Source organism: Acromyrmex echinatior, chromosome 8 (assembly GCF_024713525.1).
Source record: "Acromyrmex echinatior isolate Ae372 chromosome 8, ASM2471352v2, whole genome shotgun sequence".
Classification (NCBI taxonomy): domain Eukaryota; kingdom Metazoa; phylum Arthropoda; class Insecta; order Hymenoptera; family Formicidae; genus Acromyrmex; species Acromyrmex echinatior.
Genome location: NC_141859.1, coordinates 7,784,649 through 7,802,500, shown reverse-complemented (window position 1 = coordinate 7,802,500; position 17,852 = coordinate 7,784,649). Strand labels below are relative to the sequence as shown.

Sequence of the window (17,852 nt, the reverse complement as noted above, 5' to 3'; positions counted from 1 at the left end):
CACGGTCGCTTTCGCTTCTCCCTTCTTTTGTACGAAACTGTTTAAATATTGATCACGCATTTTTCATAATTTATAGGGTGCGTGAAACGCCCCTATAAAATAGGTACACTAACCAAAAAGAATACCAAAAAGAATAGTTACCACGCCGAATATGTATATTTCCATGAAAACGGAATCTTTACACCCATGGTTTATCTTTTATATATATATATATATATATATATATATATATATATAAAGCTACAAGTAATCGTCAATATCATCAAATAAGCAGCTTTAATAAATAATTTGCAGATATATTATACAGAATGAGTTGTATATTACACGAAAATGATTTTGCTGAATTACCTAAAAATTGAGATAGATACAAATCTGAGTCTAATTTCATTGGAGTACAAAAATAATTATGCACGAAACTTAAGCATAATGAACAATGCTGCAAAAAGTTTAACACTTTAACAATCAGCTTGAGCCCTACATAATTATTTTAATAGTCCAACAAAATTATTTTTAAATCTGTATTTTGCTAAATTTTGAAATACGTCAGCAAAATCGTTCTTTCTGTGCAATGTGTTTTCTGTATCTGCGAATTATTTATTAAAATACCCATTGTCGGTAATCGACGATTACATAGCTTTGTATAAAAGATAAACTGTGGAAATTTGTATAAAATTCAAGTTTGCATACACATTTTTTGGCAGCTATAACACGTAACGAACAAAATGCTTTTAACGAGGGCGTAAACAATATAGTTTAAATGAAACTCGTTTCAATACCTATTTTCTGTTACTACTATTTTGCAAAAATATTTATTGTTGGCTAGTAGCACAAATAACTTTATCACACATTATTTTTGTAATCGTCATATTATATCGCATGACTTTTATAATATCGTTACTTTGAGTTTTCAAATACACAATTGGATATCGTATTCGTGCAAAATGAAGTAAATAAGGTGCTTTTAAATAATATTTTCTGTATTACAAATCGAATGATAAATTAAATAAGTATAAAGGAAGACCATATAAAGGTCAAAACTGCAAGTTTTGATAAATAATATTTATATAAATGTTAGAGTACATTTTCCAATTATATGAATTGCGCACAGAATACTGTCTCTCTTAAAACAATCATACACTGGAGCTAAAATAATATCACAAATTAAATTGATTGTCAATTTAATAATGGCGCTAATAAGTATCTTAAAACTTTGCGAAGAACTTATTGCGAAAAATAATAAATTATCTAAAAATTACAGTTAATTAAATAATTATATATCTTTTATTTAAAAACACTATATAAACATATACGTACATAAATGTTATAGGGAGATATTGCTTACCTTTAAATTATCGCTAGCAGCAGTGCATTTATTTCCATCGGCGATTTGTCAATATCGTTTCAGTTGTCTGTCCGCATCAACGAATGAACTTTTCTACGCGATCAACGCGCTAATCCGGCATCAAAAATTTCATGGCTCAATCATTCGTACAATATCCTATCCGAGAGTTGTCAGTTATTCTCCACGCGTCGCTGGCTCGCAAAATTGCAGTCGAAGCTACGTCAGCCATAATACTCTTTGTCGGTGTATCGCACGAATATGCGATTTAACTGAGCGATACGCGCGTACTTAGCTGCATGAGCGCACAATGAGTGCCCGATTATCACGGCAGATTTGTATTGACGTCGTCTGTGCTTTATTGCGAACCAAGAACAGTAGTTATTCTAGCTATTACCGTGTACGAGAAACGATGGCGGGAAGCAGACATAGACTGATATCGATGTCAGATTTATATAAACTTATTAGAACATAAAACTAATATAAAATGCAAGAGACAGAGTCAAAGTCTTTCACAAGATTTTCACTTCTTTATAGTGTTTTAAGATGCTCATTAACATCATTATTGGATTAATGGGTTAATGTGATTTGTAATGTAATATTATTTCCAGCTTCAATTTATGATTAATTTCAAGTTTGAAAAACTGAATCGACGCGACGTGCAATTTATAGAATCGAAAAATATATTTTTTAAACATATTATTAAGCACCAAGATCTGCTTCGAAAATAGAATTCTTTCCTTTACTACTACTACTTAATATATATCTATTTACTTACAGTTCATTATTTCACTTATTATTGTTTAAAGTCTTTTATATTGACTTCGCGTCTAACTTGATTATAATGATATTCTCTTCTTTTCTATACAATAAAATTTGATCTCGTTATTAAATATTGAAGCTTTTTTAAATTTGCAAACAAAAAGAAAATACTAGTATTTTCGCTCTTCATTTATGTTGTATTCACTCTGAAATTAGGAAATTTTATCATCCGTTATCGTACATTATGAACGCAAAATGGAGCACAATATTCTGGATATCTGCGTAATCACCCGCGAATAAATTTACGTCAATTATACATAATCTATATAAGTTTACTTTTGTGTGTGTGTGTGTGTATGTATGTTTTTGGCCGTGAATAATTTTCGTACGAAGAAGCGTGGCTGTTTCGCCAGGCCAGGCGCCGGGTGTATACGGATAAGCCAATCACAATTCTGTTTATTTAACAATTAACAATTGCGACGTGATTAATGTGCCTAGGTACTTATTTGCAACTCCCTAATTCCCGTTTAATAAAGCCCGCCGTTAATACTCATCACAATCAAGCGTGTGCGTGTCTTCTCATGGCGTTTCGTACAATGCCCATGTTATTTTGATCGCGCGCGTCCACCACCCGCGCGCGGATATCTTTGGACCGTGCAAAACCCCGGTGGATGAAATTCCCGGATCCGGTAAAACCCTCTTTGTTCCTGCAGCACGCTCGGCCCCACGCGATACGTGTTAATCGCACCACGTCCCGACACGGCGGGCGTCATGCGCTTCTCGGCGCCGCGCCATGCTGGCGAGGTCACGATTGATGCATGAACGCATTCATCCAGCTAGCGATAGTTACATTTTAACTATCTATTTGCGAAAGCAGAATATGTCGCTTTCTGTTGCGTGGCGAAAATAAATTTAAACAATTTAGTTATAAATCCAATTAGCTCCATACTCGGCACGCGAAATACGCCTGTCATCCTCCTCCTCGTCTCTCTCGCGCAACGTGCGATCGTAGTTTCAATATTTTTTGATACGAACGGCGCGGCGTGTACGACCTGATTGGGTACTCGACGAGCACGTGTGCTTCATAAAGTATGCCAGGCGTTCATTGAACGGTAACGTTTAGCGCGTTTGCGAAAAACCGCCACGTGGCGCGACACAAATTTATATTGTATCATAGAGAATTGGGATTTGCAAATAGCTCGTAAAGAGCCGACAATTTCGAGGTAATTAACCGTTTCCGGACAACTACAATTAAAATTATCGACATTGCATGTACACATGCATGTACACAGAAAGAATAGTTTTAAAAAGTTACATACAAATTTAAAAATAATTTGGTTAGAGTATCAAAATAATTATATATAAGAACATTCTTATATTATATAAAAATGTAGTTGTTAGATTGTTGAAACTTTTAGCAGCATTGCTCATTATACTTGCGCGTTCTACATAATTTTTTAATCCAACAAAGTTGTTTTTAAATCTATCTCTACTTCAATTTTCAGATTCTTCGGTAAAATGTTCTTTCCATCTTGAACGCTTAAACTAGTTGCTGAAATGTTAAAACTTTTTCTAGCATTAATGCTTAAACGTTCTACATAATTTTTAATTGTCCAATAAAATTATTTTCAAGTCTGTAGTAAACTAAATTTTTTAATATTTCAAAAGTCTTGTTTCTTTTCGTATACGCGGGTATTTTTGGAACGTTTAGGATACACATAAAATACAAAAGAATTAATGAACTCTCACAACCTTCGTACGTTTTTCCTGATAGTTTCGAGGCGACGAAAATATCATCAATGTTATCCAGCGATCGATAACTCGCCCGATGATATCCCTTTTGTTTAAATACGTTATTCGAGTTCAACAGGAAGCTAGCTGTTTGCTGAAGCCCAATATTGGGTTACTGTTAGCGAATTCTGCGAACCAATCTCTTCTGGCAATCGCGCTACATATCTCCCTGTGGGCGCTTCGATTCGTTGGCGGCAGTAAAGTTGTAAGCTGCATATTTTATCTGTGATAAAGTGCACCGCCGATACTCCTGCTCGGCTCTCTCGCGCAGCTTAGTTCCGTTAAGAACTTACTACTTCCTTTAGCTGAATCTATGCGCATCCCACGGAAGCAGCGATCCGATAAAAATGTACAACGCCATCTCTTTTGTACGTTACTAATGTATCACGCTACCGTCTACTAGAAAAGAGAAATGTATAAATTAAACCTAGATCTGCTAAGAGAAAAATGATACAAAGGAAGAAGAAGATACAGTTAGAAACTTGACCATACATAGTTGGAAAATTTATGTTAGATTTAACACATTTTATCTCTTCCAAACTATCTGCTTTCAAACTTTTAGTTTAACATAAGATGAATATAGTAGGAAGTATCACAAATATTATAAAAATTAACAAAAGCATAATACTTATAAACAAATTAGATGCATGCATATTTATTTGGTAAAATTAATATTCATATTGGAACGGAACAAAAGTTCGTAGCGTTCCAAACTTCAAAATCGATGCCGCTGTAATTTCGTTAAAATAAACGAAATTTAAATTTAAAAAAGTGTTTTAATCTTAAAATTTCTATTTCCGAAAAGTCACTATGTCATTTGAGTTTCTGTGAATTTGATAATTTTTATATATAAGAAACTACGAGCTGAACAAAATGGAAAATTTTCTTTTCACTTTTTTTTTTTACCCAATAATATGTTAAACTAATCTACGTTTTAATAAAATTAATTATTTATAATATATTAAATTAACACATTTTATTAATTCATCTTAGAATTTACATTATATTTGAAAATTATATTATTTTATGTTATTTGTTAATTTATTTAATTATTATTTATATTATTATAAATTATATTATTTTAATATTTTCTACTGTACAAGTATATATGTAGTACATTAAAAAATTATTATAAACACTTTACATCCGATGAAAAATAAATTAAAAACATCTTCGTTGAAAAAAAATTTATTTTTATACTAATTTTATATTATGTTAGTTTTCTTTTTTATTATATCACCACTGCTCTTCTGAGGGAATAGATTGAAAGTATATACTTTATATTTATGACTAAGGCTATGTAAAAGAAAAGAAAAGAACTGCGCACACAATGCATTAAGAGAAATGTGTTAAACAAAGAGAGAAAACAGTATTTCAGGTCGCGATATTGAGCTGAAATTGATTCATTTTTCAGTGATCAAACCTGTCATACATGATGAAACGTCTGCGGAGCAGCAGATCGTTGGCGTACTCTTCGGGGTTAGCTGGAGATCCGCAGATAAATCCGCCAAACTTTTCTCCCCGTTGGTCTATTCCCCAGCTGATTTACTAAGACCCGCCTCCAATAGCCCTGCAGGCGGCACTCGTTACAACGTCGTTTCCGAGCCCGGAACGAATTCCCAACTTCGCTACGTGGCATGTCGTGTTTCGACGTGAGGCAAACGTTTTCTCCCTCGTTCCTCCCGCTGCCCATTCCCATTCCTTTCCCTCCCACATTGGCTCGTTCGATTTACGCATCGAAATTAAGCCACGCTCGGCTTGCGGCGCTCGTCCGATGCACTGCACTTTTTTAAACCCCGGCCCCACGCTACTCAACGTCAGTTGCATCGGTAGAAACGACGTTCTGCGAAACGAGCGCACCATTGGTCTGACCGGAGTCCAAAAGAATCTGGAAGCTGTAGAGGTTGTTACGAAGAGAGGGAGTGGGACGAACGAGATAGAGCTAGATTGATACCTGATACAAGTCCATCCCGCTTGAAGATTTTTGCGCCAGCGCTGCACGAAGAAGAGAAGGATTCCCTACGTCGCAAAAAATGCGGAATACGACGGGACATCTGATTGCTGTCATTTAGCGAGAAATTCACGAGTATCCTTCCTTTATAGCGTCAGGTAAACGAATATCGATCAGTCCATAAAATATGTGGGATAAACGGGAAAAATGTATGTGGGTGGAAAGATCCCAATATGCGCGACATGTTACAAATTTTTTTTTATTGCCTTTTTTATTGTAAAACTTGAAACATAATTTGACAGAATGTCAAATTCTACGATCTAAACGTCGCGAAATGCTCAAAAATTGTACAAGATTTAAGATTTATTTAACTTTACAGACATAATACTGGAAGAGTACGATTAATTATCTATTTATAAGTATTGAACAATAATTGCTTCTAATACTTAAAATATAGAAATATTTAACCACTATATCTTTTAATATTAAATTGCTTTAATATTAAATTAGATTTTTGTAAGAGTAGAAAACGTTGTTACTTCAAAATTGGTACCGAGGTCATCCTGCTCGCTTGATAATACTTTAACATTACAGAAACAACGTTAGATGAAACGAAGTGCATAGTCACGTTGAGGAGTGGTGAGTTTCTAGGACTCTAAACGCAACTGGGGATTGTTACCGGTAAACGGGATGGGCGAGACGGATTGAGGTTGATACGCGATACCAGGGTTTTGCTTTAATATATAGAATTTCTCCGCACAACCCGCGTGCGGCTGGGTATCATAACCAGACACAGCATGCAGAACAATGCGAATAAACTGCGGTGAGAGTGTATCGCGGACGTACATATTTCAATTCCAAAAGCGGGATTCTGCGACGCTGTAACGACCAAGATCCATTTACATATAGTTATTGTTACTTAAGACTTACACTGCTATGTATAGAATTGTGAATATCATGAAAAAAGTTTGGTACTAATAATCAAATGTAAGTGATAGTTACATGTAGAGAAAAATATTTGTAATTATAATTATATGTTACTATAATTATGATTGTTACTGCTATAATGTTAATTATTATTGATAATAATAATACTAATAATTATCGAAAATGGCTATCGTTGTAGTTATTATTAAATATGATAAAAGTGGTAGTATATATGCTTATTATATAAATTACAGTAATTGTAATTATTTTTATGGTAATGATATTTTATAATCACTTTTGATTGGCATCTATATATATATATATATATATATATATATATATATATATATATATCTATATATGTATATTTGTTGTCAAAGGTATACATATAATTATTATTACTATTACAACAGTGTAATAATCATAATTACAATAATATATAATTATTAATTGGTTACAAATAACATATTTCTCTCAATATATTAAAGCTGGTGAAATAATTTCAAATATTAATATAATTAAAACCATCTAAACACTAATTTAACTTTTCAAAATATTATCTTATTTTTCTAATTATCAAGTAATGTAGTAAATTACTTGATAATTTCATAGTGTTGATCCGATTGCTTATTTGCAAGATTTCTCAGAAATGCTTAATTTTCTAAAATTCTATAGATTCTTTAGATGATAGATATTTAAGGATCTTAGTTCCATCGAGGCAGAGTATAAGTCAAATTAGTTGACTATAAAGAAGCTAAACTCACTATCAATTTTAACGAAATTCTTCCGATAGTTACGTATTTTTTGCTGCTACTTATTGTTAGTTACATCCATTGCAAAAGGTTTATTACCTAACAGGTGTTATTGCTTATATTATAATAATATTTATTAATATTTATTAAATATTGCATCAGTACCAAATAAAATACATTTGGTAGCTATTATCAGACTTTTGTCACCAGCGCATTCCACATTTTCTTTTGTCAATAATAATGATAATGCTATCGAATGATATATGAAACCGCTCATCATCAAGACAATAACGTCACGCGTGAATCGATGTCAGATAACTGTCCTCTCCATAACGGAAGGTTCACGTGTTAAGTTTCGCGTTAAAATTGTTTTATAATCCACGATCTCACAGCAATGAAGCATTGAATCCAGATTGATGGACCCTGGATGGGATGGGACGGTTTACTGTAATGTAACACGTAATACACGAGATGGAAACCATAAAACGAACGTGCGAAATAACTGAAACTAGGCCACCCATTACTATATTAAATGATTGGAAATCTAATCTTGATCGAACATACATTTCCGTATTTCGTAAAATATCAATTTCAATTGCGTTATCGCTTTATGTAATCGTGTAACTCCAGTGGGAATCCTTTTCTATGACATTCGGCAAAGCTTTCTAAAATTCATTAACCATTTGTACATGATTCTTCATGTAGAAAATGTTGATGTATAAACTGAAGAGGAAGATGAATTTAGGTGAATACTGGTATTGAAATAATGCTTTAGGTACAGTCGAGCACAACGAGTTAAGATTCGGGTCCAGATTGATGTGGTGGTAAACGGTAGCAGCCGCATGAGCGATTGCGCTGAGTTTTGTTTCGCAGTTTGCTAGGTTACAAAACACGTGGAATAGTAGACGGAATGGAGGAGTAAAAGCGGATTGCAACCGCAGTAATGCCCAATTTGTTGCGAAGTTTTCACTGAATACATCGGCCTGAGTAATCGGTTAGAGATCAACCATTAATCACTAGACTGTAATTCAGTGCCGGGAAAACTTTGAATTAATTACATCGAAAATTTGAATAACCTCTTGTAATTTATACTCTAATGTCAATCATGTATTATTTATTTGTATACATATATAATATGATAATCAAGAGATAATACGATATTTTAATGATAATTTTATTGTAAATGTTATACGAGTATACATCTCTATCTGTGCACTATATATGTAATAAATATATTATAAATAATATATTAAATAATAGATATTTTAATATATAAATTTATTTTGAGTGAAAAATCTTTTACAAATGCAGTTCTACGAAAATAGAATATAATTTTTAAATCAACTTTAATAAAAAAAGCTCCTTTTCTTGAAGTTACTATATTATTGCTGTCATCAACATTACGAAGTCTAAGTCTCATTAATTGATAGACATGTTAGGATTGTATATTTAACATTTAAATTTTCTATTATTCGTATGTATTATCATTTATGTTGAATACACATATTGTTACAATATGTATACTCTATTGTATGTTTCGATCGGATATCGCTGATAAAATAGCACCATGAGCGGTATTGGTATCATAATCCGCGTGGTGTCCAAATAGATGCCATGCGTACGATCGAACGAACGAATGAACGAACGAATCAACGACAACGAGCGAGCGAACGAACGAACAAATGTTCGAAGCTCGATTGTGCGGAGAGTAGAAAGAGAAGTGGGGTCTCTCGGTGACCGGCAGAGATTCTAGGTAGCTTTGACCCGCCAATTCAGCATCACCCATACGGGCACTCAACCGCAAATCGAGTTCCGGCCGTAGGGCGGAATAAAATCGACCCCGTCAACCTCGACTTTCCGGCTCCTCCCTTCCGGTAACCAATGCAACCTTCGATTCGCATGTAGGCGAACCTTATAGTAAGACATTACTCGCGAGGGACGCGTTTATCCCGAGAAAAGGTGTGAGGAAAAGGGAGAGAGAGTGTGTGTGTGTGTGTGTGTGTGTGTGTGTATGTAAGCGAAAGGCAAAGAGAAGATAAAAGAAGAGAGCTTGGATAGACTTTAATGGGTGTAGCAAAATGGAAAAGTCTGGCCGCGGAATAACCGGGCCACGCTCGGGATTATGATTTCCGCAAAGAACGCGCGTGTCGCGCGTTGATATTCTTTCCGGATCGCGATCGTAAAGTCCGTCGTTTTATACGGAAACCGGGGCAAGAGTAGTGCGGTCGGTAAGCTTCAACAATCTGCATTTGTATACACGGGATTTTAATGCGCGCACGTTCTTGGATAAATTGGATCCCACGGAAAGTTGCACGCGGGACAATTTTGTATCTTGTCGGTCGCGTCGATGAAGTCAAGAATTTTTTTATGACAGACGCTATGAACAAAGTGAAGTAATTGTGCGTACATATGTTTATATAGTCCGAGATAAATTCCGAGCTATTCTAAACTTCACAAACTCCCGGCTCTCGAGAACTTCGTATTGAGAGAAAAGTGTTTGATATTCGTGACTATTATAATTGTATGAAATGATTATTTAATGTTAGGAGTTCCATTTTCATAGTTATTATATCACTTTAGTATAATTGATAATATTGTACAGAAAGAAAAGTTCTTTCGTTTGTGTAGTAATAATAATTTTATATAATATATGTATACATAGTTGATACAAAAAATGACTAACAATTATAATCATTTTCGATGCCAGCTATATATTTTTATATACAAATATTATATATAAAACTATAAATATAATTATTGTCACTAACATTATAGCAGTAATAACAATAAAAAGGTTCTAATCTAATAATTATTTTACCAATTATAATCACAAATACTAAACCACTTTTCTATCGGTGAGTGATACCTGAAATGAGAAATTCGTTTCCTTTAACTTGCTCTCTTTAACGACTAAGTACAAGAGATCCGACATTATAGGTAGGATGAGTGGCGCGCGGGGTGAAGTCGTCGCTTCCGCCGGAGATGACGCGGATGCGTTCGTTCCCGCCGTTATCGTTGTCTACTTTATTACGTGCAGCCTGCATGCGTCGTGTATGCGCACGTGTCGTCCCGTCGTACGTTGTACGTGAACGACGTGGTTGCTGCTCGTAGTTTCCACCCTTCGCGCATACAGAGAGCTAATCCACGACGGCTGATTTATGGATGAACAGATATACTTGTCCACCCCTTTACTGCCTTCGCAAGAAGCAACTTACGGGCTTATTGTTGCGCTAAGTGTTGCGAAAGCTTTACGCTCTCTCATGTCTCATTGGTACCGTCATGAAGATCAAATTTACTACTCCGTACTCCGCTTTTGCTCGGGATATCTTCTAATTTCTGGTAACCAGATACCTGAATGTAAGCTCTTTTATTAGATATCGTATGATTATAGGATCACGTCCATTAGCCGGATTAAAGACAAATATAGTACGGTTATCCAATCTCGCGGTTTTCCTTCATCTGATGTACTTTTCTTCCTAACATGATTCTATTGAATTTCTAATATACTGAGAAAAGAAAACTGTTTTATGTTTGTAACTATAATTGCATAGTAAAATAATTATGTTTAGGAGCTCCATTTTTATAATTATCATTGCTAATGTTATAAGTAATCATAATTATTAAACAATAAATAACAAAAATATAATAATTATTATATTTATAGTTCTATATACAAGAAAATATACGTATATAATTGGTCTCAAAAACGACTATATTTGTTGTATATAAATGTAATTATTATTACTACATGGAAAGAGTTTCGATCAAGTATATATAAAAATTTAATCAAGTACAAATCTGAAAATTTTGTTGAACTTTCAAGCGTTAAAGAGAATGCTGCAAAAAATGTTAATAATTATTCTAGCAACCTGCAATTTGAGCATATTTATTCCTGCATATTTATTTTGATTCAAACAAATTGTTTCCAGATTTATATCTAACTAAATTTTTAGATACTTCAATAAAACGATTCTTTCTATGTAACATTATGTAGCAATAATAAATAAAAATGATGAAATTCTCAATCATAATTATTTCACCATATAATCACGAATACCAAATATTTTTTCTGTATCATTAATATTTACTATTACTGAGATAATTTTTTGTGAAAAACGAATCGTAAACATAATCATAATTATGATTTTCGCTAAAACAATCTCGCTCGACTGGGTAAATGATCGAGATAATTGGAACAATGTACAAGTATAGAAGCGTGATTCACATCTCCGTTAACGCGAAGTTTCTTCTCTCTTCAGATTATCTTTTCTTTTTTAAACGCACGTAGTCCAGCTCACTCAACTTATATACGATATATTTTCACGTTCATACTTTTTTGCCGACAGTGCCGCCTGATATTCTGGACTATGACACCAGCACGGACATGGTGGTGATGGAGGGACGAAACGTGACTCTGCGTTGCGCTGCGACTGGTTCCCCGGCGCCCAACATCACCTGGCGGCGCGAGGATGGTCAGCAAATTCAGCTCGGAAACGGAGAGGAAGGTGAGTTTTAACGAGCTGCCCGCGAACGAGTGGTAATTCGCAGTCAGGCTCGGGTGATAAAGTCGGAGAAAATTTCGCTGAATTAAGATGACTCGCTCTCTCTATCGCGCTCCTCCACCTCCCTCTCGTCGCGACAGACGCTTCATTTACGACGAGAGCTAATCGAATACGACGAGCGGAAGACGACGCCACGTTTGATACTCGACGGAGTGCACTCGACGATCGTTCGCGATGCGGTCCTTTTCCGGATTGCGCTTTTAACTTCCCCCCTCTTTCCTTCTTCCGCTCCTTTTAAACGTCTCCTCTCGTCTCGGAATGTACCAAGTATTTTATGTGTCATTAGCTCCGCGCCGGACAATCACGAAATTTCTGGGCTCCGCCTTTGCCATGGAAACTATAGGGTTTGATTTTTCCCTTCGGTCTTTTATAAACTTTTTTATTCTATTTGACTTTAAAAGTTCTCTGTCTTGACAATATCTTATTACTTATTTAATTTTACTTGTTTTAAACTGTAATTATCTCTGTTGATCTTTTTTAATATTTTTGCCTTTTATGAACATTTTTATTATTATTGTACTGATTAATTTTAATTCTGCAAATATTTATTCTGCCTGTGCTTCTTTAATTTTATGCATCTATTTATGGGATATTTTTGGACCGACTTAATATACACGGCTTTGCAATCACGATATAAATGACATATTCTTTTTATGTTTTTGATCATTTTTGTCTATTAAAACTTGTGTAAAATTTATAGTAAAAAATATTTTTACTGTCCATTTTGTATTTATGTTAAAACCGATACTTGTTAAAATTTTTGTACCTATTGAATTTTTAACATATCCAAGTGTTCATTTAAAATAATGTCATAATTATTCGAATATTTTTTGTTAAATTGATATTCAACACATTGAATATTTGATATTAAATATATTCAACATTTCTTAAAGTAACATAATTTATGAGTAAATAAACAAATAACAAAATGTTCGTTGAAATATAAGTTTTAAAATAAACGAATAAAATGTATTGATTTAACATATTATATATGTTAAAGTTTTTTTGGAAAAATATGCTTCTGCAATTTGCTTAGTGTTACATTCTTGTATTAACTTTTACATATAATATTTGTGTTACTTCTCAATATATTCATTTTATATTAAATTAATACACAAATTTCATGGATCGTTTCGAATATAATCTGAAATGTATTAAATTTGACACTAATTTTCCAACTGCGTATTTTTCGTTAAGAATGACCCGAAAAAAAATTCGAATATATTTTTTTCTTGTAATTTTTTAAATAATAAAATTATATTGTATTCGTTCGCAACTACAGAGCTTGACACTCACGTATCCTTATTGTCCTATTATTGTATCAAACTTTTTAAGTTTTTACATTATATTCCCTCTCCACTGTACGTCGGCTTTTATTGATATTTCCGTTATGAAAACGTTGATTTCACCTGTTTCTTTTTTTTTATCTATGGTGCTGCGAATTCACGTAATACGTAAGCACACGGAGGTAGAACTTTGCTTATGAAGTTTGTAACTTTCATAGCTGACTTGCAAAAAACGTTATGTACGATGCTTTTTAAAATAATATAATTTAATTCGTCTGATACACGTTTGAAAAAGCGCGGACGAGCTTTAAATATTTACAAATTTAACATCGTCCAGATTATTTCTCGTTCCTGAAAGATAAATGAGCGCGCCCGGCTTTCGGAAGATATCATTGAGGGAATCGTACGGGTTCGACTCGCAAACCCGAGTAGCTCGAATCGAGTAAATATCCCTCTAACGTCCCTAAACGCGGCGGCAACGCGCCAAAAGCTCCGCTCCGTTACGCGTTCATGGCTGTAAAGGCATCGCCTGAAAAAAGATTTACGCTCCGCGGCGGCGGAAATACATTCGGGCTAAACTGCGCGAGTGCATTCGAGCCGTATCAAGCCTGGGGTCGCTCAGCATTGCATCGCGGCGGTCGCTCGAGAGCGCAAACACACCGCGTGGTAAGGCCAATAGGTTAGAGCGAGGTGATACGTTTGCAGAGACCGAGGAAGATCTTCTATATTTGCATTGAAATTGGCAAACACACGGCGAGCGCGCGATACGGTGACTTCGGTGCATATAGGCGTGCATGGGCGGTTGTAGTCGTATGTATGGGCGCGAGAGGGGCGATAAACAACCGGACCAAACTTAAACCGCGATTACGCTATCCATAGTTTCGCTATTACGTCGTTAATCGGATAAAGTGTGTACCGAGAAGGGAGACCACGATATTTCGATCGTGATGGGTCGCCAGCTTATTCGTTCGGAATACTGCACCGACGCAGCGATCTCTCGAAAGAATATTCCTACGTAATAGTTTCTCCAAAGGGTCACTGCAGATTAGGATTACCACCTAAACAATTGTTCTGATACCCCGAGACAATAAAGAAAAGAAACAAAGTAGTATCCAGTGATAAAAATCATCAAAATATGAAACTATATCTAACAATATTGTAAGACTAAAAATAATTAAAAGTGACCAGACAAATAAAAGACAAAATAAAATTCTGACAATTACCAAACAAAAAATATATAAATTATATGTATATACAATAATATGTATATTTAAGAATATTTTATTATATACACGGAAACGTTAGTTAGGACATTACTTGTTTATTATTTATATTTTTAATAACATTGAAAATGATCTAATTTTTGGTCGAAACATCTGTTTTATGTTTTAACGTATATTATTTAGATAGAATATTAAATATTAGCAACTAACAACTATCTTTGACTCTTAGCTCTTGATATCTTTGAAATTGTTTTATTCAATTGAGTTTTTATGTATTAATTTAATGTACATGTAATTTGTATATTTTTTATTATAAATAATTAAAATTTTGTGTGTTTCTTAACTTTTTATTTAATTATTTTATATTTTGTAATATTTTTTAATTATTATATTTTAATAATATCCACGAAAGGACAATTTTGATGAAGTATCTAAAGATAGTTAGATACAGATCTGAAAGTAATTTTGTTGGACTATCAAAATAATTATGTTTGAGCACAAATGCATTCTAGCAGCTAGCTCGAGCATCCTGTAGCTCTAACATAATTATTTTAATAGTCGAATAAAATTATGATTTATGGAGTGAGTCATATAAAGTATGTTTTAAAATTTCATGAGCGTGTTCTTGCAAATAGAAAAGGAGAATATGGAATGCTAATGTTTATGAATGAATATGCCAATCATGTGCATACATTGTGCTCAGGCACGATGGAAAATGATACAGAACACTTTGATAATCTGTTATGCATAAAAAGAAGTATCCATCTAAAACTTTTGTAAATAAAAAAGTTTTTGATGTAATTATTTATTGTCATTATTTAATATAATTGTATAACATTTGCTTTTCTATTTTATTCAGAAATACGCTGAACTAAAATATACTTATAACTTATTCTGCATATACGCGCGTGTGTGTGTGTGTGTGTGTGTGTGTGTGTGTGTGTGTGTGTGTGTGTGTGTGTGTGTGTGTGTTTTACTAAAACAACATCATGATCGTCCTGAAAAGGATGATTGTGTATGCAAATGAGAGATGATCCTGTCAGATTAATTTGTGTCGGATCTGGTCCTCCCTCTAGATTTGGCAGCGACTGGTGTTCAGTCGCTAATTGTAAGTGTTGTACAGTCGCTTGTTCGCCTCTTCGTCGTCCCTGGTGATTTCGCTCTCAGAGTCAGAATGCCCTTGCTGTCGTCGACGTTGTTGCCTCATGGATCGTAGTCGGCGCTGAGTAAAGCTCCGTAATGATAAACGTAGGGCTGAAGTAGTAATAGAAGAGCAGTCCGGCTGCTACGTCTGTATGGACCGATTGATTGTTCGCGATCCTGCTTGGATAGTTCGATGAATCTATATGATTGACTCCGTCTGTACAGACCAATCGGTTGTTTGCGGTACCAAAATGCCTCAGTGAATCGGTATATTTGGCAGCGTGCCTCTCTCGTGAGGTGGTGGTGAAGCCGGCGAGAAAGAATTCGAAACACCGGTCGGGGAAAATTCGAAGTCCCCTGAGATTCCACAGCAGGCAGGCTTCCACGCAGGCATTCTCATATTGCTCTGCAGGTGACTCCTTAGAATTGGACTTCGCAGACTTTGGTAAGCTGGATACCGCAGACTTCTCGTCGGAAATTGTAAGCAACGAAGATTCTTGTCGGATAAATCAAGATCGTTCCTCGTTCTTCCTTGTCCCGTAAATAGTCGAGGCGAAGCGGCCTTCTTGAAGACGTAGATTGATTAAATTGCTCTTCGGAATTATGCTGCGGTTGTCCTTTTTCCAGAAACGAAAGCGGATGAGTGCCGTTGTTACAGCGAGCTCGCGAGTTTTTATCTAAGTCCGTGTTGGATTTGACTTACGAGTTCAGCTATCTAGTGATGAGTGGCGAATCAATTGCGAATTGATTGCTATTCGTCAAGCGTTTGAAAGTAGTTGCTTAAACTTCATATTGCTTCTGCAACGACAATCGCCATAATATACGTATATAATAATTACAAAATAAAAATACAAATTGATATTATTCTTGCTTTATTTATGAAGATATTTGCTTTTTAAGCAAATTTTAAAATTGCGCTTCTAACAATTAATTCATGTTTTTAAGTTTTTTTATAAATTGGCAAAATTCATTATACCTATGTCAAAATTCAGTTTAGTTACATAATTTCACTTTCGCCAATCCATTATTTATTTTTAAAAGGATTTTTTTTACATAAAAAACGTTATTTACAAGATTTGTCATATTTATTTTTATTAAAAAAAAATTAAAACTTATGTAAAATATTTTATATTTCACGCAACTCACACTATAAAAAAATATGTAAAATAAATAATATGAGTAAGAATTACATAATTTACAATGGAAATGTGGCGTTTTTACAAAAATTATAATTTTACCTTTTACTGTATAAGTATATCTTTATATTAACCAAAAAATTAATAACGATATTATTTTATAATTTTTATACATATTATACAAGTTTTTAATATGTATATATAACATAATGATAATATTTTATTTGTATTTTTACATTTATATATCTTGATAACATATTTTTAAAAAGTTGAACGTAAATTATTAATAAATTGTTACGTAAATATTTCCATAGACTTAATTTCAATTGTAAATTTACTCTTGCAAATTATTTAATCATTATTAAAAAATTGTCAAGCTCACAATTGCAATATATATATATATATATAAAATGGTTTAATCTCTTAATTTTTTCGTTTTTTATTATTTATTGGCTGAAGATGACTAATTGTAAGTAAAGTCAAAACGTTCCATACTCTGTATATTAGTGAAAATCTAGTTTTAAAATTTATTCCTTTGATGTTTTAATAAACTATATGGTTTAAAATTTTAATCTAATCATTTTTTCGTGTATTTGAGAGACTCCTCTACCACTATTATTTTACTATTATATAAAGAAGAATATATTTTTATTTTTAAATTTAAATATGTGTAAATGTACATCTTTAAACATCGTATTATAAGCTCTACTAATTGTAATTTTACACATATAATTTCTTTATAGTTCTTACAAGAAATAATGATCATATTCGAAATTTGAAGATGTCTTCAAAATTTCCGGATCAAATTCGGAGATATCCTACTGCATATACGTGCAGTGGATGTTTGGCGGCATTAAAAAAAAGTCTCGACTTTATAATGACCTTGTACCTTAATGATATTACGATCAGGACATTGTTATACTATGAAACGTTATTGGATTATTCAGAACTTTGGTGTAACACGTCGTAATCTTGTCTCG

General features: G+C 33.7%; 1 protein-coding gene across 1 annotated transcript in view; it reads left to right on the top strand.

Moving 5' to 3' along the window:
* LOC105142951 (limbic system-associated membrane protein) overlaps positions 1–17,852 on the top strand; it is a 237,547-nt gene that overhangs the window by 190,056 nt on the left and 29,639 nt on the right. Inside the window, exon 4 of the mRNA XM_011050881.2 lies at positions 11,869–12,027. Within this exon, the coding sequence (XP_011049183.1) occupies positions 11,869–12,027 (159 nt within the window). The remainder of the gene's footprint in view (positions 1–11,868; positions 12,028–17,852) is intronic.